This window comes from Patagioenas fasciata, chromosome 11 (genome assembly GCF_037038585.1).
Source record: "Patagioenas fasciata isolate bPatFas1 chromosome 11, bPatFas1.hap1, whole genome shotgun sequence".
In the NCBI taxonomy this organism is placed as follows: Eukaryota; Metazoa; Chordata; class Aves; order Columbiformes; family Columbidae; genus Patagioenas; species Patagioenas fasciata.
In genome coordinates this window covers 26,579,028-26,602,245 of record NC_092530.1, presented here as the reverse complement: position 1 = coordinate 26,602,245, position 23,218 = coordinate 26,579,028, and the positions used below count along the sequence as shown (strand labels likewise).

The 23,218-nt window shown below is 50.5% G+C and overlaps 2 protein-coding genes across 7 annotated transcripts; one reads left to right on the top strand and one right to left on the bottom strand.

Annotated features, from left to right (window-relative positions):
* The first annotated feature begins 720 nt into the window (after positions 1–720).
* RAB41 (RAB41, member RAS oncogene family) lies at positions 721–16,166 on the top strand. 5 transcript variants are annotated; one of them, XM_065846128.2, is made up of 9 exons: positions 749–905; positions 2,304–2,362; positions 4,042–4,095; positions 6,199–6,304; positions 9,146–9,251; positions 9,506–9,617; positions 12,002–12,095; positions 13,766–13,832; positions 13,943–16,166. In XM_065846128.2, the coding sequence occupies exons 2-9, from the start codon at positions 2,337–2,339 to the stop codon at positions 14,005–14,007; spliced, it is 630 nt and encodes a 209-aa protein (XP_065702200.1). In that variant the 5' UTR covers positions 749–905; positions 2,304–2,336; the 3' UTR covers positions 14,008–16,166. The 5 variants fall into 5 exon arrangements, with proteins under 5 accessions (XP_065702201.1, XP_065702199.1, XP_065702198.1 ...); XM_071813613.1 differs by having other exon boundaries at positions 9,143–9,251; XM_065846129.2 differs by lacking the exon at positions 9,146–9,251 and having other exon boundaries at positions 721–905.
* A 1,371-nt stretch (positions 16,167–17,537) lies between these two features.
* PDZD11 (PDZ domain containing 11) lies at positions 17,538–20,933 on the bottom strand. Of its 2 annotated transcripts, XM_065846913.2 has the most exons (6): positions 20,805–20,933; positions 20,594–20,677; positions 19,994–20,050; positions 19,559–19,657; positions 19,317–19,377; positions 17,538–18,524 (listed from the first exon to the last, which is right to left on the bottom strand). In XM_065846913.2, the coding sequence occupies exons 1-6, from the start codon at positions 20,889–20,891 to the stop codon at positions 18,490–18,492; spliced, it is 423 nt and encodes a 140-aa protein (XP_065702985.1). In that variant the 5' UTR covers positions 20,892–20,933; the 3' UTR covers positions 17,538–18,489. The 2 variants fall into 2 exon arrangements, with proteins under 2 accessions (XP_065702985.1, XP_065702986.1); XM_065846914.2 differs by lacking the exon at positions 20,594–20,677.
* Positions 20,934–23,218: the final 2,285 nt, after the last annotated feature.

Genomic DNA, 23,218 nt, shown 5'->3' with positions numbered 1-23,218 from the left:
AAGGTGTCCAGGCGGGTTTGAATGTCTGCAGAGAAGGAGACTCCACAACCTCCCTGGGCAGCCTGGGCCAGGCTCTGACACCCTCACCATGAAGAAGTTTCTTCTCATATTCAAGTGGAACCTCCTGTGTTCCAGTTTGCCCCCATTGCCCCTTGTCCTGTCACTGGTTGTCACCGAGAAGAGCCTGGCTCCATCCTCCTGACACTGCCCCTTTCCATATTGATCCCCAGGAACGAGTCCCCCCTCAGTCTCCTCTTCTCCAGCTCCAGAGCCCCAGCTCCCTCAGCCTTTCCTCACACGGGAGATGCTCCACTCCCTTTAGCATCTTGGTGGCTGCGCTGGGCTCTCTCCAGCAGTTCCCTGTCCTTCTGGAGCTGAGGGGCCACAACTGGACACAATATTCCAGGTGTGGTCTCCCCAGGGCAGAGCAGAGGGGCAGGAAAACCTCTCTGACCTACTGACCACCCCCTTCTAACCCACCCCAGGTACCACTGGCCTTCCTGGCCACAAGGGCATGTCAGGCCCGGCCGGGGGAAAGCTCGAAGCGGGTGGCCGGTGCCTCTGGAACCTCGGCGGGACGGCGAGGCGCTGGGGAGCCCGGATCCCCGCTCCAGGCCACGTCCCCCGGTCCAGGCCACGTCCCCCGGTCCAGGCCGCACCGGCACCGCCCCGTCGCCATGGCAACCGCCCGTCCCTCCCGGGGAGGCGGGGCGGAGTGACGCGGCCGTGACGCCGGCGGAAGTGACGCGCGGGGTGGCGGTGCCGGTGCGCGCTCGGTGTCTCGTTCTCCTCAGTCACGGCTCCGGCTCGGCCTCCCCGCGCCGCCATGTCCGCCCCCGGCAGCGGCGGCGAGTTCGGGAACCCGCTGCGGAAGTTCAAGCTCGTTTTCCTGGGCGAGCAGAGCGGTGAGCGGGGCGGTGGGGGGGGCGCGGACAGGCCGCAGCGGGCGGGGGAGCCGATCGGGGCGGGGCGGGCGGGGCGGGGCGATGAGGAGCAACCGCGGGGCTCCCGCTGCGGGGGGGTGAGGAGCCGCTCGGCTCTGGCGGCGGGACCGTAAGGGGCCTTTCACGGCGTGAGGCGGGGACGAGCCGCCCGGGCCGCTGCGGGGGGCGTCGGCCGGAGGTGCCCGCCCCGGGGAGGGGCGGCCCCGCCGCGCTCCGGCCTGAGGCCTCCGGTTGGCCTGCCCGGCGCACGGGCCGCGGTTCCGCCGCTCCGGTGCGCCCGGGGCCGGGCCGCAGTGCGCCCGCAGCCGCCCCGGGGCTCTGGGGCCGCCGCTCCGCCCCGTGTCCGCGGCCCCGGCGAGAGAAAAAACAAATGAACGGCAGAGCGGAGCTGTGTGTGCAGCGCGGCCCTGGCCTCCCCTGCATCTGCGTTTTGTTGTTTTGCCTGAAAGGTGCCTCCCTTTTGTACCCCTTTCCTCATAACACACGGATGAGTTGTGTGTTTTTCTTGGAATTCTGCTGTTCTGGGCTGTGTTATTCTCCCGAGATCTCTCACTGCTGACCTCTCCTTCAGCCCCAGGGCTGTCGGTCTTGGGGGAATTTCCAGAAGTTGTCTGATTCCCCCCCATTGCCAAGGCACGGTCAGCATTGCTGCTGACAGGCGTTTGTCCAACCTGCTTTTAACCCTCCCTCTCCAATGTCCACAATTTCACCACCTTTCTAGGCAGCATATTCTTTTTCCATCCATAGCTTTGGAATTTTTCTTGGCTTCCTCAGCTTCCTGAGAGAGAATCCGAGATCTGATCTTTGCTTCCGGTTTCTTGTCGGTTCTGCACTTGATAATATTTTTCAATATGCATTTAAAGTTTTTAAGGAAGCCACCGAAGTTTACTCTGTATCTGAAATCTTGTCATGAAGAAAGGATGCAAGTCTTGAATGCTGCTTTACTATCCAGCCAGAGGCAGCTAAACAGTGTCCAGTCCATCTCCATGTCTTGTTTTGATATTTGTGCCTAGAAGTCTGCAATGTGGTGATTACCTAAGTAGCAAAATATGAGTAACAAAGCAGATTTATTGCTTGCTTAAAACAAACAAGTAATTCTTTGTCATATGCATACCAACATAATTTGAGGACAGAGTTTTCATCATGATTCATTTTTGATCTACTGAGATTGATTTGGCTTAAGATATTTCAGTCATTTTGCGAATGAATTTCTTAGCTGGTCATTTTGCAGGAGGGTGTAGCTGGAAAATATCCTTAGGTTGGCAACTTCATTCTGATGATCAGCGGTACCACCCAGGGCAGTGGGTATTTTTTCTTTTCCCACTGCTGCTTGAAAGTGATTTTTCTCTTCTTTTGTAGTTGGGAAGACCTCTCTGATCACCAGGTTTATGTATGACAGTTTTGACAATACTTACCAGGTATGTGGTAGTCTTTATATATATATTTTTATATATATATGTATATGAAAATCTGTTCCCTGCTATTAAAATGTAAGCCTGTGAGCACTGTTTGGGGCAAGCACATTTCCCCATGAGGTGTCAGTTCAATATAATAGATTATATCATATCAAAATCAAGATTGTAACGTGCCTCGAGACAGAGATGAGACTTCACAATGAAGCCCAAGCATCTAGTATGATGTCAGGAACTGTGGTGTACAAAAAAGAAGCAAGGTTTAGATCCTGTGTGGATATGTGAGTAGCCTTGAGGAGAACAGGGAGAAACATGGGTTTCTGGGGTTAGCTGAAGAGCAGATGATGCTCAGGGTGCCTGACAGTGGGTGTGGAAGTCTCAGGAAACAGAAGAACAAGATGTCAACATGCTTATGGTAGTTCGTGGTCTCTGGCACCTGAGTCCAAAGTGCAGAGATAGATCTGCAAGTGGTCCCCATGGTATCTTCTCTCCGTTGGTTTTTCTATTACTTTTTTTTTTTTACGCTAAAAGGTTATAGATAGAAAAAGCCGGGGAAATCTTGGCAGGGGAAGAGCCGGGTAGGGATGAAGAGGCTGCAGCTGAAAAGCTAAAGATGTGTAAGAGGTCCGAAGATTTCAGGAGAGTTAGTTGCATCAAAAGCACTTAGCAATATTTCAAGGGAATACCACATCTCTTTAAGAAAGATAAGACTCTGGTGTTCTCCTTTAATTCAGGCCAGAAAGAGTTACTGGGTTAGAATGGGATAATTTTAAGCTGGAAAAGGAAAAGATTACTTTTTTTTTCTTTTTGAGGACAAGTATTTCACTAGAACTGGATCCTCTTGTGCTTTCTGGATTTCTCTTCTCATTGTAGTTGTTATAACCTGTGTCCTGGCTGCAGAAAACAGGACTTCCAGAAATAAGTATTGCTGACAGGAGCTGATGGTTGTCGTCTCATGTTAAATGGTTCACGTTGTGATGGAGACCTTCCAGAACATGTGATGCTGCCTGTGTTTGAGTCTGGAGATAGTCTAAAATGCTCAAATCTGTTACATCAGCAGCCTGTCTCCCGCATCCCAGGTTATGATGGACTAGGACACCTGCTTCATTTAAGTGCCTGGGAGCACATCTAACTTAGTAAATGAATTTAAATGTCTTTATACCAGAATTGCTGTACAGCAGTGGAGATGTGGATGGAAGGAGAGTTACAGAAAGAACTGCCTGGGCAATGGAGCTTCTGAATGTCACTGGAAAGGAAGCAGGTTCTGAAATGGAAACACCCAAATAAACATTGCTTTGTAGCTTTCAGCATAGTTGCCTGCAGTTTATATCTGTAATTTACTCCACCTTTTGGTTATTTCTAATATGGTAATGCATACCAGCCTGAACTGCAGTAGCCTGGGAGGAGATGCCTCTTTGGATATGATCTGTGTTAAGATGCACAAGTGAGGATAAAATCCAGACTCAGAGGTTCTTGTGCAGTTGAGGAGTGTTGGAAGTATGATGTGAAATGAAGGTGGTGCAAAGATCCCGATTGCTTTGTTATTATCGGCTACATTGAAGGCGCGTGACTTCAGGAGCTTAATTATAAGTTTGCGAACATTTCTGAGTTTGTATGACAAGATGCGATTTGCAGATAGATTCTGGAAAGCAAGCTGTGGTTACTAATGCTTTTCTTCTTTTCAGGCGACCATTGGAATTGATTTCCTGTCAAAAACAATGTATCTCGAAGATCGCACGGTAAGTGAGGCGTCTGCGCGATGGCGTGGGAGCAGCAGCTGCTGCGTGCGCTGTTTCGCCTGGTCGTTCCTCCAACGGCTGCTGAAATCCCCCTGCAGCCTTCAGAGGAACGGCCTTTGTCAAATCAAATCGCTGACCTGCTCCCCTGTTTCTGGTACTTGTTAATATCTGATACCTCTAGAATGAAGTCAAAATCTTCCATGCAAAACTGGGGCAAGCTGATGTCCATATCCCAGGGAATGAGCAGGCTGCTCTAAGTACCTCGGGTGGAATTTACTCCCAGGATTTGCAGCTCTGGCCCTGGGGTTGTCAGTGTGAAGGGTCTGAGCAGAACCCAGGCAGTTCCAGGTCTTGGAGTCATTCACGATTCCCAGCAGTGGCACAGTTCCTCCTCTGGTAACACTCTTCTGACGTACTGTTAATAAAGCAGTTTTGGATTTAGCTTGCATGAGATTCCCTTTGCATAAAGAGATCCCTCACATCCCTCTCCTGTCTTTCAGTATTTGTCTTTTCATTAGTTCTGTTTTGCTAGTACTTGCCTTTTTGCCAGTTCTGCTGCTGGTTGAGAAGCGTGGAACTGCTGTGGGGAGGAAGGGGCCGGTGGTGCGATGGAAATTCTGTGTGTGGCTGTGGGTCTGGCGTTTCTGAAGAAATCTCAGCCCAATATGTGTGATGAGTTGCCTGAGCACTTCTCTCCCATCTTAACAGCGATTCACTATTAGGAGCAGACCTTGTTTAGTCTTTGTTTGGGAGAAACTACTTGGATAACGTTTTTCTAGTGGTGCTGACAGTGGCAGAAGAAGTAAAAGATCTTGGGAGCGCTGCTCGACGCCTGTGAAGGCAGGGTGGAATGCCTGTGTGCTGTTTTCAGCAGTGCAGTCTTCGTTCATTGTGGTTGTGTGGGTCACAGTGTCGTTTACCTGCTGGCATACTAGCCAGAAAATGCCATTTTCTTTCCGATGTTGAATATACTGTTAGCTTTCCTGTTTATGTAGGTGGTCCACTGAGCCCATAAAGCCTGTTCAAATAACAGAGAGGTGTTGAATGTAGATAAGAGGAGAGAGAAATACAGGCATGTACGCTAGGAAAATTCAGACCTTGAGGTAATTTCTCAGATATGGCCACAGCTGTATTTTGCAATAGGCTTTGATTGCTGTGCTTTAAATGAAGAATGCTAAGCCTGTAAGTGTGGCCTGTGCTTTAGCATATTGGATATGTCCTTACACCAAATAATATGTCCTGAAATTATACATGTGCCAGATCACTCTAAATATGGCCTGGGTAGCATGTGCTAGCTAGGAAAAGGGACAAGTCTACGTGGAGTTGGGTTCTGCAAAACCATCTCCTGCAGCCTCCCACTGAGGGCAGCTGAAAGTGCCGTTACCGGTGCACTAGGAGCTGTGGCACTAAGTCAGCTGGGGCCACAAGAAGCCCCATCCTCACTCCCAACTGCCAGGCTGACAGTTCTGCCTTACAGCTACAACCTCATTCTTGGAAGACCGAGTAGGATTTCCTTTGCTGTGTCTCAGCATCTTCCCAGACGTGTTGGATTTAAGCCCAAGATAAGGCAGTCTAGAGAGCGTTTGCTGTCCTGTCCTGTACCTGTTTCAGTCCTCGAGGTTGGGCTGTGCGGTGGGTTCAGCAGTAGTGGGATGACGTCTGGATGGTTCCAAGTGACCACATTTAGCGAGAGGTAGGCTGCAGTTTGCTGGTGTGGCTGTTAGAGCCAGTCCTGACATGGCAGGATGCACAGAGGTATGTGTGCTTGTTTTCCTCGTTAGCAGATGGTGTGAGAAGGTATTTTGGGGATATCTTGGTTTTCTGATGAAATGGAAGAATGTGCTCGTGTGTGCGAGTTATTAATGGGCTCGTGGAGGGAGGGAGGTTTCTCGGATGTGCGACGCTGAGCTTGCTGTGAGAATGCAGTTAGAAGTGTCATTGGCTCTTTTCACATTTCTGTTCCATTTTAACTTTCCTTTTGTTACGTTATTTTTGTCTTGCAATTTTTTCTTTTTTCTTTTCATTTCACTTGAGTTTTTGGTTTTGTTTTCCATTTCCCTGCTCTTCCCTTTTCCTCTTCCCCTACACTTTTCCGTTTCCCAGATCAGGCTGCAGCTGTGGGACACAGCCGGCCAGGAGAGGTTCCGCAGCCTCATTCCCAGCTACATCCGTGACTCTGCTGTTGCTGTCATTGTCTTTGACGTTACAAGTAGGTATTAGCCCGAGCCTCTGCAGGGACCTTTTATTGTGCACCTTCTATGCAATGGAAGTGGTGGTGTTATCTGAAAGGATCTAAGATATTCCATTGGCCTCAGAACTGTACGTATTTCATGGGCTGACTGGAAGTAGCAGAGCATCTTCCCCCACAACCACGGTAACTCCATCCCATAATACAGAAACTGGGGAACTGGAAAACTCTTGTCTGCTCAAAGCTTGAACTGTGGAAGTGATACACAGAGGACTGGCAGGTAGGTGAACAGGGATTGTGACTTTTCTTGCGTCTGTGCTGACTGGAATGAAAGGTGATTGATGGCATTTGGAAAACTTTTTCTGATTTGGGGGTTTTTCTTTTAAACCTCAAAATTAACTTTTTCTTTTCGCCTCGGGAGGAGTAGAGAGGTAATGCAAGTAACAACTTCATATGCCAACGCAAAGCAACACTGTCAGAGTAGGTAAAACAGTACAGTACATTTAAATAAAAGCTATATAGTGATTTATGAGCATTCAAGACTCCCATTTCATTGAAGAAGAGAGCTGATGATTCCTATGACTAACTAGAGAGCTTTTAGAAGAGTTGTAACTACCACAATTTCTAAAGAATAAACAAGCTTAGGGAGAAGTTCTCTACAACTGTTGGCTTGAATGGTTTAGCAGAAGATATAAAGATATGAATGCAATTATTTCGTAACTCCTTTTATTGATTCCACTTGACCTGGCTTTTTTGGCTAAGGTAAAGTATTGGTGTAAATACCTTGACAGGATTTACACCAGTGAGCCGACCCCATGTGGACAAAGTTTAAGTAAAGAACATAGCGCAGATGGAAAACCTCTGGCCCACCTTTATTCTGTCACAAAATCTAGATGATAGCGAGGCTTTACAGATCAGGGCTTTGTTTCACTTTGTTAACAGAAGTTATTAACAAATTCTACCAGACTGATTTATCTCACGTATTGAAGGCAAATGATTACGTGGCCTTTATTCCAGTCCAGGCAGGTGGAAGAATTTTGCCATGGTCTGGGCTGTTCCTGACAGCTTCCAGTCGTGTCAGAAATAATCCTGCCTTGGTAATAGTCTGATATTTTCAGATAACTTTATGTTTTCTTGTTGCTGTTCTTCGTTCTGTTCCTAGCAACTGAAAGGCTTTTAGTTTTCTTGTGTTCTTGAAGGAACGTGCTCAGGTGCTTTGAGGGCGTGATGATGGTGAGCACTAGTGGGATTAGGAAAACACAGAGCTGTATATTTACATTGTCTTAAGTGGTAATTGTATTTGGGAACCTCAGATAGTCTCCTGTAAGTTGATTCCGGTTATCGTAGTGTAAAATAGGGACAGAACATAGGACTCAGTTAAGTACCAGCCAAGATAGTCTTAATTAGAAGAGAGAAAGTGTTAGCTAGCATGTGGGAAGCTGAGAAGAAAAAGAGAAATTGCTATTTATATTTTCTCTGCCCCTCCAAACTGAGTACACACGGATGTCGAGGGAGCCGCGTGGCAGCTCGCTGTGCAGTCTGGAGGCAAGAGGCAGAAGCTGCTGTTACCAGTCTGCTCCACCAGCACCAGTGTGATATTGGCCAGGTGCTGGGAGCTGAGTTTCCATGGGTAGTGAAGAGCCCTGACCTGCTACTGTAGCCAAGGCTGCTTTCAAAATGAAGCATGAGCTAATTGCTTTGACTGTGAGCCCTAATCTTCCTTAAACCCCAGGGCATCAGAGCTACACACCCTGATGTAAAGACAATGTTGTTTTGAATCTGCTTCTAGCAAGGTGCTTTGCAGACGTGTGCTCTGTCCAGATTCTATTTCTCTTCTAAACAAGCCAGTTACTGTTCCTTCTGAATCCACTTTCTCCCTCGTAGCCCTGCAAGCTGCCTCATTAACCGCTGTTCTGTGCATGGACAGCTGCTCTCCCTCATTGCTGCCCGCCTGGCCTTGTGAGCGCACCTGACCAGTTCCTGTCATTAAACTGGGAACCAGTCTATGCCCTCCTGTGAAACCTGTTGAGAATGCCAAGAGCAATCTTGTTTTCTGGCAGCATAGCGCTACTCACGGAGCTCGCTGTGCGGGGTAATGACTTGGAAGGAAATGGTATCGCTCCCAGTCATGAAGAGCTTTTGTTTAGCGCTCACTGTGGCAGTCAGGCGTGTTTTGACTGTCACTGTTAAAAACAGACGGGTCCCAGACCTTAGAGCTGTGTTTGGGCACCGTTCTGGAGATCCAACTGTACTGCTCATAGCGCTGGTGGTTTTTTCTGACCCTTGCACTTATCTGAAAGGGAGAACCCAATGCCCCCTGTGCCATGTGAAGCCTACGGTGCGTAACGTTTGCTTTTGTTTCTGCTGGCACTTCAGTTATTGATTGCCTTAATCCTGCATGAAAATGCCCGTTGTTGGGTGCTTGGTGCTGGAGGATGGGTGCTGTTCCACTGTGTGGTGTCTGGGCCGAGGGAGCTGCATGTCTGTCATGTGGGAATTGATCAAAAGCCTTTAATCCAAGATATTCTGGGGTAGGAGTCCTGTGGAGACCCACACGTACAACAGTTCGGAGCTGTTAGCTACCATATCTGCACAAGGTAGTAACCACAACCTGGAGCTCTTGCAGAACAGCAGAATCTCTAGACGAACAAAGTCAGTAATTAAAGCACATTATCTATAAACAGAGTCAGAAAAGCCAGCTTTGGTGGTGTTTGGATATTTGGGGCAAGATTTCAAGGTCAGACTCAGCTTCTCAGATTGAGCTGCATGCAGTTAATTCTAGCGATGGCCTTTTCTCTAAAGGACAGTTTCCTCCTCTCTTTTCTCCCTCGCTCTCTGCCCTCCCTGGCCTGGTACCAGCAGGTTCGGCTGCAGCTTTGGGACACAGCCGGCCAGGAGCGGTTCCGCAGCCTCATTCCCAGCTACATCCGCGACTCCACCATCGCTGTGGTAGTCTATGACATTACAAGTGAGTGGTGCTTTCTGCTGTCTCATTATTTGAAATACTACACGTAAGCAGAACTAACATGTTAACAGCCAGAAGTTCTGCAAAAAGATGATTAACTTGAGAAACTGTTTTTTCTGTCTGAGCGGAAAACGATTTATGGGTCGCTTATATGTGGTGTGGGGAGACGTGGAGAAGCACCTGAGTACAGGCAGAGCATTCTCCCCCTCTGAAAATAAGTTTTATCCTTAGCGCTCCCATTTTCTTCTTCCCTACAGACTTGAATTCTTTCCAGCAAACCTCCAAGTGGATTGATGACGTTCGGACAGAGAGAGGCAGCGACGTTATCATCATGTTGGTGGGGAACAAAACTGACCTGGCGGACAAGAGGTAACGGAAGGAGTGGGCGGCCTCGCTGCCCTGACCAGGAACTGGCCAGCTAGGCTGTCTTAAAACAACTGTTGATTTGAAACAAAGCGTAACAAGCTTGCCAGGAAATTCAGATTTCTGGTTTCACAATGTCAAGTTATTCCATTTTGCTATTCTACAAATAGATTTTGTTGAAGCAAAGCCACCCAGAAGAAAAACCCTTTTACTTAAATCAGAAAGCTCTATACCATGTTTCTCAATAGTTTATTTTGTCTGATTTTTCTTTTTGTGCTGAGATAAAGCCAAAAATGTTGTGCAGAAGCAAGGGAATCTGACTTTTTTTCAATCAGCCTCTTTACATGACTCTGCATGCGCAACTGGAAGATCATAGTAAAGTTTCTTCTTGTTCCAAGATGCAGAATGAGCTTTTTCAGTGTCAGTCAACAAGGTTTTCCTCTGAGCCTGCATTTCATGTCATACAGAACACAAACTGTGGTATTGTAGCTATGTGAGAGGAAACTGGATCAGCAATGGCAGACTTCCCAAGAGATGGAAAAAGTTAATTAGACTCTTAAAATCACATGGCCTTAATGTTTTGGGACATGTCATAAAGCATTTTGCTATTAAAGCTCTTATTCCTACAGTGCCACTTCAGCCAATATAACCAATGTAAAAGCTTCTTAGAAGACCACGGACTTGTGCTTTTGCATTTCTATTTCAGATTCTCGATTGTTGATTTAGCAAAAATGTTGTTTAATGTTGTCTGGGATTTTCATTCTTTAGAAATACATCAGCAACCGGGTAAATAAGGAAATATTTTTATTTTCATTTTAATGGTAGTGTCAGTAGTAGTTGGCAAAGGGAAGATGGAGTCCTGACAACCACTGCTGGTGGGAGGAGCCAAATGGGAGGCCATTATGAGCGTCCTGTGCTTTGCACTTAGAAATATTGGTAAAGCTTGGTTCTCAGAGCTTTAGAAATATGATAAAAATGTGTTTTGCTGATTTGGATTAATAATTGTGGGTGGCAAGACCTCAGATCGGTCTGGTCCCTGAAATCAGCTTACAACAGCAACCGAGCAAAGTCTGAGCTGTTCTACTTGAGCCAGCTCTGGATCTCGATGGTTTAGTATCTCTTCTGCCCTCCTGGGACCTCGAAATAACTGCAGCTCCATAACTGAATAACCTGCCATTTAGATTGGAAGCTTTCTAATTTCTATCCAAATCCAGTTTCCTGTGGAACTGGAAAACCCAGTGGAGTAATTTCTGCCTTGGATTGTTTCCTGATGGTGCGCAAGTGGAGCGCGTGTGCAGGACAGCTGGCCCAGCACTGCCGTAACAATTGAAAATACCACCAAATAGTTTGAAGCGTAGCTACAGTTGAAGTTCACGTAGCACTAGGAATTCTGAAGTTTAAGGTAAGTGGCAGTGGTCCTGGTGCAGGCTCCAATTTGGAATTCTGGTGTATATCCAGGTATCAGTAAAAGAAGCTGCCTTGCCTTTCTTTGAAAAGAAAGCAAGAGTTGTGTGAGGCTGAAATACTGGGCCTTGTAATTCTGGACAAAGCCACAGAATCAGTGTGAGCGGGGTCACATTTTTTGGAGTAGAATACAGCATCCTGGAAACCATTCATCCTATGGCAGAGGCCAAGCGATGGTGCAAGTTTTGAGGCCAAAAAGCTGAACTAAAAATAGCACTTTCTTATTTGTTGCAGCCTGTTAAGCTTTTCTTTCCTGTTAATGTTGCTTCAGTTTGTGGCTGGGCTTTGTTTTGGGCTTTTGGTGGTGGTGGTTTTGGTTTGGGTTTTTTGTTGTTACTGCTTTACTGGGTTTGTTAGTTTGTTTTCCTGCAGTTTTCTTTTCATCATTTTTGGATTACTTTGCTTTGCTTTGGTTGTTCTTTTCAGTGATTTGTTCTCACTGCTGCAGACCGGTTTCTATAGAGGAGGGTGAGAGAAAAGCCCTCTATGATGTCTATAGAAACCAGTGCTAAAGCAGGATAGGATGTGAAACAGGGATGTCCAGGGTGTTGATCAGAGATGCGTTTGCAGGCGCTTGCTCCGAGCAGCAGCCTGGCACTTGCTGCTGGAGCCTTTCTGAAATCTGCCTGTAACCTCGTGGAATTCCCTTTGGGAAACTGCTTTTTGTATCAGGTGCAGCGTCCGGAGGTTCGTCTGTTATTAACAGTTGTGAGCCCGGGCGTTCCCTGGGTGCCTTACCTGAGGTTGTTCCGTTTGTACCTGGAGGATTCAGGGGTCTTAAAGCCCGAGAGCTCCAGAGGTCTCCTCTGGTGGACAGTGAGGGGCAGCAAAGTGACCCTGTGTGAAGAGCAGCTCAGTCCCAGACATCTGTAACTCTTCTTATCCTTCCTTTCTGTCTTTCTGCTTCTGTTTGCATCTTTGTCCAGGCAAATCACTACAGAAGAAGGTGAGCAGAGAGCCAAAGAGCTGAATGTGATGTTTATTGAGACCAGTGCAAAGACTGGATACAATGTGAAACAGGTAGGTCGATGTTCTGTTCTGTGGACTGGAAATCTCTCCTTTGCCGCTCTGTATGTGGGAGGATTAAGCTGCTGCTTGGGGTTCCTGTTCCATCAGATATTTGCTTCCATTGGTTGTTGTCGACCCCTGAAATGCTTCTTGCTGCTTTACCTAGTCGGAGCCCCTTTCCCATCAAGTCAGGGATTCCCTGTTAAAGCCAAGCAAACTTGCCTTGAAAAAAAAGTAAATCTCAACCGGAATGTGCTGAGGAACAGGAATGGCACTGTTTTGTGCAGCCAGGCGTAATTTTGTGTGCTCCCTTTGCTTTTGTTAGCAGTTAATGCACGGTTTTCTAACACCAGTGTTGAGTTCAGTCAGGATAATTGCATATGCTAAGGAACTAGAGTAGAAGCTCCTGCTTCTTTTTGAAGCCACAGCGGAAAATCGTAGAATACCCGAGGTCGGAGGGGATCTCTGGAGGTTACCTGGTCCAAGCAGAGCAGCACACCCAGAACTGCCTCCGGTTGGGTTTTGACTGTCTCAGAGGACAGAGGCTCCATCGCTCCAGGCAGCCTGTCACACTCTATGACTATCCTTACAGGACAAAAAACCAAACCTTTCAACTTTCTTTTAATGTTTAAACAGGATTTCTTGTATCTCAGTTTGTGCCCGTTGCCTCTTGCTCCGAGCTTGTGATCCCAGGCCCCGCTAGCTCAGGAATCGTTCTGCAGTGGGACAGTGAGGCAGCCCCGGCTCCAGGGCTCTGCAGGGAGCATCTGCGCTGCTGGGAAACAGAATCTAACAGTTTGGTGCTCACCAGCTGATGGGGAGAACCTCACCATGGGACTGGGAGACTTTGGGTTTAGTTTTTCTTTTGGCTGTTCTGGATTGAATCCACTTTAACCTTTGATTCTTACTGTTGCGTGATTTGCCTAGCGGGTGTTTGCAGTAAGAACTAAAGGGATTCTAACTGCGGCACCTTGCTGGTACCTCAGTGCCTTTATTTTTCCAAGTACCACAATTTGGAGGGGTTGGATGAGAAGCCCTTGCTGAGCTACTGGAAGGAAAATCATCATGAGCTGGTGATTCCTCTGGTTCTTTCTGCAGCACTTGTCACCAGGCGGCCGAGTGGTGTCCGTATCGTGTTCACTGCTCCATTAAAGTCAGGAGGAGGAGATTGAAGTATTGAAAAATTATGCCAAACCATTTTGTGTATTTTTCTGGGGATATGACAGTCCTTCCCAGCTCTAGCAGATCCTTAATAGCTTAAACACAGCTCACTTGGGGCTGGTTTGCAGCAGGACTGAACTGAAAGGATGGGCTGGAAAACCTGGTGTTCCAGAAGCTTGCTAAAGCTCCGGTCTCTCGCGGGGCTGCTCTCAGAGATCCCGAGTCGTGCTCTGTAACGTTGCCGTGCACAAAAGCAGCTGAGGCTGGAATGGTAGAAATGAATTCCATGCTGTGTTCAAGCAGAAACAAAACTGGTTTGAATAACTTCCGTAATAAAACCTGTTAGATTTCTTAGGTAAAATTCTTGTGGCGTTTGTTGATCATTCCTTTCCTTGCTAAAGTACCCACACAACAAGTTTGTACAATTTGGACTCTAAAATATGCCGTAAAGCAGTGGTTTTTAACCTGCCTTTTCTTGTTTTCCTGACAAGCCTTCAGCTCTACCTCTTGCTGTTTTCCAGCTTTTCCGTCGTGTGGCTGCTGCCTTACCTGGGATGGACAGCACACCGGAGAAGAGCAAAGAAGACAGTATCCTTGCTTTCTCATCAGGAACTTCCCTGTTGCTGTTGCGATGATCTCATTAGGTTGAGCTTGCTGACTTTTTGGCTCCTTGTGTTTCCTTAACTTGCCTCCTGCAGTGATCGACATCAAACTAGAGAAACCTCCTGAGCAGCCAGTAACGGAGAGCGGGTGCTCCTGCTAACAGCCCCGTTCTGTAGCAGCACATTCCCTGACCGGCCAGTCTCACAGAAGAACATCACTGCTCATTTGGCTAAGCAACCCTACTTTGGGGGCTGAAAAACCAATCTACTAAGCGAGTGAGCTCGCTGTTTACTAGTGGGGAGCAGCCCCGGCCACCCCTCTTACTGCATGGTATGAGCCCTGAGTGCAGAATGAGTGTCCTGTCTGTTTATTTTGATTTATTTTTATGTTGTTGCACTTTGGCACTCTGGTGCCCTTCACACTCTCTCTTCCTCTCCTCCTCCTCCTCTTCCCCACCTCGAGCCTGTCTGCTCAGATGTATCTTGTGAATGCCATGGAAAAGCCACCAAGTTAGGGAAGACAAAAAACAAAGCTTGGGGGTGGGCTTTCCACCTTCCGCACTGCCTCGCATCCTAACTCCTTCCCGCCCCCTCCGGCCCTGTCTCTGTCCCACATCCCCACTTCCTCCGCGAAAGGCTGCTCCTTCTAAACTGGTCAGTTTGACTTGGCCTTGCCTTTTTGGACAATACAGGTTATCTGTTTCTAGGCTTTTGCTTCCTGCAGGGCACACACAATCTTAGCTCCTTGGTTTCTCCTTTCTGTGGATGATCTTGGCTAACTCTTGCTCACAACTTCTGAGTTGTTTTGCCCCTCGTGTTACACGCAGCACTGGAAACCCCCAGACTCTGATAGCTTTGGCCTCATTGCTCCTGTTTGTGTAGCAGAGACATCCCACAGGCTGCTCTCCTCTGTTGGAATATCTTCCCGGCCAGAGAACGCTGGTGCTCGGCGAGTGTTGACTGTGGGATGTGGGGAAGGAAGAGGGTCCAGAAGCTTTGCAGAGTGGGGAGAGAGATCCTCAGGGTGGGTTGTGGAGACCTGGACCCTGTCTGTCGACAGCGTAAGCGAACGGTTGCCTGGAATCCATCACGACAGGGACAACACCTGCCCTGGGAGTCACGGGTGCTGGGCAGGAGCTTTGCTGGGCTCTGCGCTCATTGTCACGTAGACCGCGAGCTGCTTCACATGGAGCTGCAGCAGATGGGAGGCCAGGGGTAGCTGTGCTGCTCTCACACGTAGGTTGCTGCATGCAGAAATTGTACGGAGCTGCTGCTTCCTTTGTTGTGGGCCTCTGGAGCAGGGGGGCAGTAGCCTTTTCCCTTTTGGAGCAGAGCTAAGCTGTAACGTTGCCAAAGCTGAGATGAGCGGTGGCAGGGATTTATTGTCAGACCCACGCAGAGGAATGCAGGAATGTGTGCTGCGGAAGTGACCTTTGGTGTCACAGCTCAGCTTGGAGGCTTGGAAACACCTCCTCTTCCCCCTGCCCCTTGTTTCTAATTACATTAACGGCTTTTCAGAGACTGGTACTGGGTTTTTTTTGTCTGTCTGTCCTAACCAGAAGTCATCAGGTTTATCTGTTGACAGAGAGGAGAACAAACCAGTTCTGTTATTTTCATCACCTGGCCTGTGTCATGCTGACGGGGGATGCGAGCAGGCAGGAGAGCCAGTGGGACAGGTGGGTACAGCAGCGTTTGGTGGCTGGTGACACTTCCCGAGCAGGACGCCTGTAGGTCACTGGCACCACGTGTGCACTTTGAAGCCAAGGGAGGGGAAGGGGCAGCCCGGGAGCGGGAGCCTGAGGGTCCCAGTGTCGGCTTACTGGTGGCAAGTTGGTGACTGCCCTGTCCCTCCCCTCGGGCTGAGCTGGGCTGCAGGAGGAAGCTGGGATGTCATTCCCCATTTCACTCTGGAGTGTCCCCCCCCTTGACCCCCAGCGCCGGCGGGAAGCTCAGCCCCCTCCTCTGTACATACCCCTGTCGTGTGGGAATTGCTGATGTTTGTCGGTGTGTCCGTGTCTGCCGTAGAACAGGTTTTTGCCGTCCCCTTCTCACAGGCAGGTGTGCACTGCTCTGCTGTCGTGTTGTTCCCAGTCATGGGCCTGGGGGGAGGGATTGGGGAGACCCTAAGTACCGGGGGGAGTTAACTAGTGAAAGAAAATAGTTCACTTCCCGCTGTCTTCTCTATGGATGTGTATAATATTGAGTGTGTGTCTGGCCCTGCTGTCTCCTAGCTGTTCCCCTGTAAGCGTGACTATTACTCTGAGTATGGACTGTCTGACCACAGCCGTGTATCACACTAAATAAAGTTATTTCACCAACACCTTTGCTGTCCTGCTGCCGGGGAGGGGCCTGAGGCTGTCGCCGCTTATTTTATTCCCAGGTTTAACAAGTCTGTTCTGCCTTATAGGACATGGTGGAAGAAGGATGAGCTTACTGGCTTTGGGAGGGCAACGAGGTGAGAGGGGCAAGTGCAGCAGTTTGGAGCACTGAAGTGCAGAGAGGGACGTTGTGTGATGCAGCTCAGGCCGATCCAGTGGTTTATGACGAGGTGGGGTTGGAGCTTTTAAAGAAAAATCTCTGGGTTTATAGCCTTTTCCCTCATGACGTGTCTGCACGGATCCTACCATGGCGCTGGGCGGGCTGGGAGCACGCGGGGTGTCTGCGGGTGTCTTGGGTTGTGGAGCTGCTCGGTGAGGGTCTCAGGTGGGACCTGCTGTGCCTTGACACAGCCCTGCGTGTCCTGTGGCTGTTCTTGGTGCTGCAGAAGGTCAAGTTCCCTGCAGTACCTCTGCCCATCTGCTTCCCTGCCCAGGGAGTCACTCATTAACCTAAAGCTGCTCCCATGCTGGTGACTCTTGGCCTCTATTCTGTGAGTCGCTAAAAAAATCCAGTGTTGCTGGACCTGTTTTCCCAGCAGGAATCAGTAACTGTCCCTGTTTCACCCTCCAGTTTTGGAGGATAAAATGAACTGTGCTGGCCGGTACAAACCTTATTACTGCTTTGTTAATTAAGATACCTAAGATAGGAATGTGTCTTGGGAAGGAATCCACTCTTTCCTGTTAACCCACAGCCAGTCGCAGGGTCAGTGTGATGGCTGTGAAGGCACTGTGCTAATTAACTCTGAGTAATCGCAGGGAGGAAGCTGCCCTGGGCAGGGGAGACCTTCCCAGAGCTCCTGAAGCAGGTTAAGGCTGAGCACTGAGGCTGTATCTGCAGTTGGGTTGTGTGCCAAACGCCATTTTCCAGGGTCAGAGCACAGGGTTGGCTTTGGGACCAGGGCTGCCCTCCGAACCTTCACCCTGGCTCGGCTGAGTGCAACGGGGAGAAGGGAAAGTCTCTTTTCTAGCATGTTAGATCTTATTCTGCTTCAGCCTGGCTCAGATTTCTGCCCAGCAGTTGTGCAACCTCGCTGCCAGTGCTGAAGCTGCATCAGGGCTGTCTCAAGTGAGTTGCATTGGTGCCACCGCAGACCAAATCCTCCATTGCAGCACTGAGACATCGCTGCAGGCTGACTGAGGGCTGACCTACATCCCAGAAGTGGAAAAAGACCCTTAAAACAGAGCTGCACCTCACAGGTACCCCCACTTCCCTTCTCCAGGCTGCCAGGGCAACCAGAGCCAACCCATCCCGGGTGTCTGCCCGGCCTTTCCTGGGGTAGCACTGGCAAGTCAAACCCTCCATGGAAACTTCCTGAATGGCAATGAGCTCGCTTTATTATTTCAGTCATTACAGATAAGCGGCAAACATGACACAGGCCAGAGCAAGGGCTGTCCTGATGTCCTTTACCATGTGAAGCATCCAGATTTGCTGGTAAGTGGCACCTTTTCATCTGTGCGCTCTCAGCGCAGGGCACAGCAAGTTTCCTCCCCTCTCTTGGAGAACAGAGAAGGGGAGACGTTTAACCCTAAGTCAGGGGGAGTTCTGGGGGAGCACATGGCAGGGACAGGGCTGTGCCAAGCGAGGGAAGAGGGCTGAGTGAAACCTTTAACACAAGCACCACACCTGAGGGAACCCAGCCAAGTGCCCACGGCGGTTCAGAAACCTGCTCCGAGCACCTTGGTCCTGTATCACGGGGGCTGTTAAGCAGCAAAGAGATACAAACTAGTGCAGCTAAAGATGTATGCGAGTTTCAGTGGATTTTACTCCTGTGCCTCAAGTCCCGAGCAAACCCAGCAGCGTAGAACAGAGGTAGTAGGACAGTGGAGAAGGAATTTCATGTCACCAGAGAAGTGAACAGTTTGACCTCTTGGAGGACAAAGGCTCTGCTCAAACACACTCAGACCCTCTTGGCTTTACATCCCAACAACAACGAGCACAACACTCCTTTACATTAAGTCCTACTATAGAAGAGAAGCACCGATCTTGTTGAAGCTGCCCTCGGGTACCTACTTCCACATCAGCACCATCAGCTTGTTCCACCACCCACTTCCAGCAGTACAGACTAAAGCCCCATCCATTGTCCAGCTAAAGATGCTGTTGGCATCCCAAGTTCATCCACGATGACGCCTGTGCAGCCGACAGGACACAGTTGTACCTTCAGTGACAGCTGAAACTTGATGTGTCACATCACGTGTTGAAGAAAAGTAGTGGAGAGGTTTTTTTGAGAGGATGGCTACTCTGGAGCCTGAGCAGGCAGCTGCTGACTAGTGAACAGTCCTTTCCTTCTGCCTCTGGTAATCTGGAGGGGAGAGAGAAGGCACGGCTGAAAGGGCAGGCACTGATGGCAAGAGAGAAATCAGCCCAAATGCTACAGGAAAACACACATCTTGTGTATACCTCACCAAGTAGAAGCAGTGTGTGCTACTTCCTGGGCAGCAGCTGGCTTTAAAATAGCACATTTGCACGCCAGCCATCAACTCAGGTTACTTCAGGGCATTCAGAACAATTGCTTAAAGTCCTCTTTTCCTCTGCTCCCTATTTTTCTTCTTTCTTCGCTTAAGGGTCAGTTTCCCTTTTATGAGGAATCCTTGTTGGGCTTGACTTCACCTCTGTTTTCTCCCCCCTTGTATCTATGAACTTTATGGTTGCAGAAACCCACAGTTAAATATTAAGTTTTTTCCCCTCACAACATCCATAAGGAGGGATAAAAACCAGAAGCAGTGTCTGCCATCTGCATGGGTGCACTAGTGACAAAGCTAATTCCTGTGTTATTCAAGGATAAGCAGCATCTTTCAAAGCTGTAACAATTCCACCCAACACTCATCCCAGCTTTTAGCACTGTATTGCTAAGCCCTCCTCTGTGTTTTTCTACGTGGACAGCTGAAGCCAGTCCTTGCTTGTTTGACTTAGTAGCTGTCCTGGTCCCCAAATCAAAGCCCGAAGTCCTTTCTGATCCGCAGGCTGTGAGCTTAACACCATCTACGGCCTTAGAGTCATAACCGCTAGGTTCAGGTGGAATTGCAGGGATGCCATCTGCTTTCCGAGGAAAAATGCTGCTCAGTGCACGGCCTTGGAGCCCGCGGGCACTTACTGTAGGGGAAGTAACGCACACGCATGGTGATTTCACGGGCTGTCTTCAGGATCTCCACAGCCTGAAAGCAGAAGGAGTTGCTCAGTGACCAGGCTGTGCTGCAGGACAGCAAAGGGGATGTGGTGCCACCAGCCGAGCCCATGCAGGCTGAGAGGCCAGTGGGAGATGGTGTCTGCACGGACAGGACACAGACGGGACCCCATCCTGTCCCTACGCCAGCAGTTGGCTGCAGGAGCGCTCACCTTGCTGTGCTCAATGTCCTGGAAATCCACATCGTTCACCGAGAGCACCTGGTCCCCTTCCTGCAGCCCAGCTCTGTGTGCGTCCGAGTCGGGGATCACCTGTGAAGGGAACAGCAGCGACAGCGGCAGTGACAGCAGCTCTCCTCCTGCAGAGCCCACTCCCCACAGTGCCCATCCATCCAGTGCACCCACACAGGACTGGGGAGGACAGGGACTGGGGAACCACAGCGCAGCAGCAACACTCCGTGGGCTGGGAAGAGATCAGGAAATGGTGCAGGACTGCCCGACTGCTGCTTGGTGTGTGGCAAATTACAGCTGTGAGTTCGGAGATGTATACGAGACACATGATGGTCTCCCTGTGCAGCCAGCTGCCTCAGCAACGCCCAAGGGAACAGAGAGAACACGGGCAGGGGAGCAGCAGAACAACAGACGCACCTTAGAGATGAAGATCCCCAGCTGCGAGGCTTTTCCTCCCCGGATGTTGAAGCCCAGCTGTGAGAGAAACCAGCAGTGAAATGCAGTCGCTTCCTGTGCCCCGGAACCTTCCCGACAGAAAGGTATCTCTTCCAGAGGCAGCAAAGGCCGGTGCTGCAGCACCAGCCCTTCTCAAACCTCCACAGCAATCCCACCCTCAACAACGGAGGGGCTCCCTGTCCCTTATCAGTTTCACAACCACAACGTTTTGTACTTCTCTACCACGTCCACAAAGTTTCGTTCTCCCTCCACGGCCTGGCCCTTCCCAGCTGCTGAGGAGCATCATCCATCTCCATCCCGCTGTCCCTGGCTGCGGGCAGCGCCAGGCACCGCCCGACCTCCACCACCTTATTTTGCTGCCAGGACACCACCCGTTCGGGATTAGAATCCCGCAGCTCCGCCGGGCTGATTTTTGCCAGGAAAGGCGTTGGGAAGGACACGGGAACCAGCACAGCGAGCGAAGGCCCGCGCAGGACCCGCCGCTCTCCGCAGAGCCCGGGCCCCGGGAGCGGCGGGACCCGCCGGGCCGGAGCGGGGGGCCGGGGTTCAGCGGGGTCTCACCTGCGCCCCGGGCGGCTTCTTCAGGACGATGGTGCGGGGCAGGAACTGGGTGAGCTCGTTGTTGTAGTCGGGGTGATAAACCCTCTGCAAGGCAACGCGCGGGCGGCCTCAGCGCCGGGGCCGGGCCGCGGGGCCTCCGCCTGTTACCCAGCCCAGCCCAGCCCGGCCGCCACCTCCTCCTCCTCCCCCGTCCCCAGCCGCGTCCCCTCACCTCGTGCGGCGGCACCCAGGCGGGCGGGCTCTCGTAGGGTGGCAGGAAAACCACCGGGAAGTCGTCGTAGGGCAGCCGGCTCTCCATGGCTGCCCCCCGACTCCTCTCCGCGCCCAGCCCCCTGACGCACGGCCCCGCCCCCTGACGTACATCCCTCCCCGACGTACGGCCCCGCCCCCTGACGCACGGCCCCGCCATTGGCGGGTTTCGGCGCGCGGCCCCGCTTTTAAATGTTGGCGGTTGCTGCGGCACCCGCTGACCAACAGGCGGCGGCGGCTGCAGGTGCGGTACGGGCCGGGCGGGTCGGGGCCGCATCCCCGCAGACGGGGCCGCTGCTGGGCTGGTGGCCCCCTCTTTCCCCCCCTCACCCTCTTTCCCCCCCCCTTTCCCCCCACCCCCTTTCCCCCCCCCCTCCCTTTTTCCCCCCCTCTTGGCTTCCCCTGTACTTTTTACTGGAGATTCTGAAGTGAAATCATCGGTGCTTAGAGCTGAGATGGAACTTTGGAACTTTGGCTCTCAAAAAAAAGCTCTTAAATACAGACTGGGGCAGAGGACAAAGTAGGTGACAATGCCACACAACCACAGGTCACTGTTTTCTATGTGTACTTGTGTGTTCATTGTCATCTGCTTTCTGTATCTACAGCAAGATGTTTTCTACCTGTAGCGTGGATATGCACTCATGTGGTTTTACAGAATCCCAGAGTGTCAGGGGTTGAAGGGCCCTGGAAAGCTCATCCAGTGCAATCCCCCCATGGAGCAGGAACACCCAGCTGAGGTTCCACAGGAAGGTGTCCAGGTGGGTTTGAATGTCTGCAGAGAAGGAGACTCCTTCTCAAATTTAAGTGGAACCTCCTGTGTTCCAGTTCAAACCAATTACCCTTGTCCTATCACTGGTTGTCACCGAGAAGAGCCTGGCTCTATCCTCCTGACACTCCCCCTTTCCATATTGATCCCCAGGAATGAGTCCCCCCTCAGTCTCCTCTTCTCCAGCTCCAGAGCCCCAGCTCCCTCAGCCTTTCCTCACACGGGAGATGCTCCACTCCCTTCAGCATCTTGGTGGCTGCGCTGGGCTCTCTCCAGCAGTTCCCTGTCCTTCTGGAGCTGAGGGGCCACAACTGGACACAATATTCCAGGTGTGGTCTCACCAGGGCAGAGCAGAGGGGCAGGAGAACCTCTCTGGCCTACTGACCACCCCCTTCTAACCCACCCCAGGTACCATTGGCCTTCCTGGCCACAAGGGCCCAGTGTTGGAGCAAATAAAGGACTCAGCATTCCAAATCAATGTGAATCACGCAAAGCCATTTATTACAGAAACAAGCCTCCTTATATATGCAACTGTGCTCTGATCATGCATCCATGGTCCAAGCATGGAATCACTGATCGGATATCATCGATGTTCACGAGCTGTCCATGCGCTGGAGTCTTGCTGCTGATAGGTCCGTTGATCTATATCACGTTGAGGCCCTGTTATTGTAGAACTGCCTTACCCCCACAGCAGGTCCTGTTTTCAGCTTTCTGAGGTGGCCTTGATATTCCTTTGGGCCTGGCCAGTTCAATAACAGATCTCCATCTAATAGAAACCCATCCACAGCACAGTGCTGGCTCATGGTCATCCTGTTGTCCACCAGGACCCCCAGGCCCCTTTCCCCTACGCTGCTCTCTAATAGGTCATTCCCCAACTTGTACTGGAACCTGGGGTTGGTCCTACCCACATTCAAGACTCTACACTTGCCCTTGTTCTATTTCATTAATATTTTCCCCACCCCACTCTCCAGCCTGTCCAGGTCTCTGGATGGCAGCACAGCTTCCAGTGTCAGCCACTCCTCCCAGCTTGGTGTCACCAGCAAACTTGCTGACAGTCACTCTATTCCCTCATCCAAATCACTGATGAATATATTGAACAATACCGGCCCCAGCACTGACCCCTGAGGCTCTGCACTGGATCCAGGCCTCAACTGGACTCTGCCCCATTGACCACGACTCTCTGGCTTCTTCCCTTCAGCCAGTTCCCAGTCCACCTCACTACCTGCTCATCCAGACCACACTCCCTCAGTTCAGCTGTGAGGATGCTGTGCAGATTGTGTCAAATGCCTCACTCAAGTCAAGGGAGACCACATCCACCGCTCTGCCATCATCCATCCACCTTGTTATGTCCTCATAAAAGTCAATGAGGTTGGTCAAGCACAACTTTCCCTTGGTGAAGCCATGCTGACTGCCCCTAATGATCCTCTTATTCCTGATACGCCTTGAGATGGCACCAAGGAGAAGTCGTTCCGTCAGTTTCCCAGGGATGGAGGTGATGCTGACCAGTCTACAGTTACCCGGGTCCTCCTTCTTGCCCTTTTTGAAGACTGCAGTGACATTTGCTTTCCTCCCGTCCTCAGGCACCTCTCCCGTTTCCCAAGACTTGGCAA

Coding starts and splice junctions, on each gene's coding strand:
- RAB41 (XM_065846126.2), top strand. CDS start 827: ATGTCCGCCCCCGGCAGCGGCGGCGAGTTCGGGAACCCGCTGCGGAAG. Junction 2,363..4,041: donor GTTTTGACAATACTTACCAG/GTATGTGGTAGT, acceptor TCTTCTTTTCAG/GCGACCATTGGAATTGATTT. Junction 4,096..9,142: donor TGTATCTCGAAGATCGCACG/GTAAGTGAGGCG, acceptor GCCTGGTACCAG/CAGGTTCGGCTGCAGCTTTG.
- PDZD11 (XM_065846913.2), bottom strand. CDS start 20,891: ATGGAGAGCCGGCTGCCCTACGACGACTTCCCGGTGGTTTTCCTGCCA. Junction 20,051..20,593: donor AGAAGCCGCCCGGGGCGCAG/GTGAGACCCCGC, acceptor TTTCTCTCACAG/CTGGGCTTCAACATCCGGGG. Junction 19,658..19,993: donor TGGGGATCTTCATCTCTAAG/GTGCGTCTGTTG, acceptor TTCCCTTCACAG/GTGATCCCCGACTCGGACGC.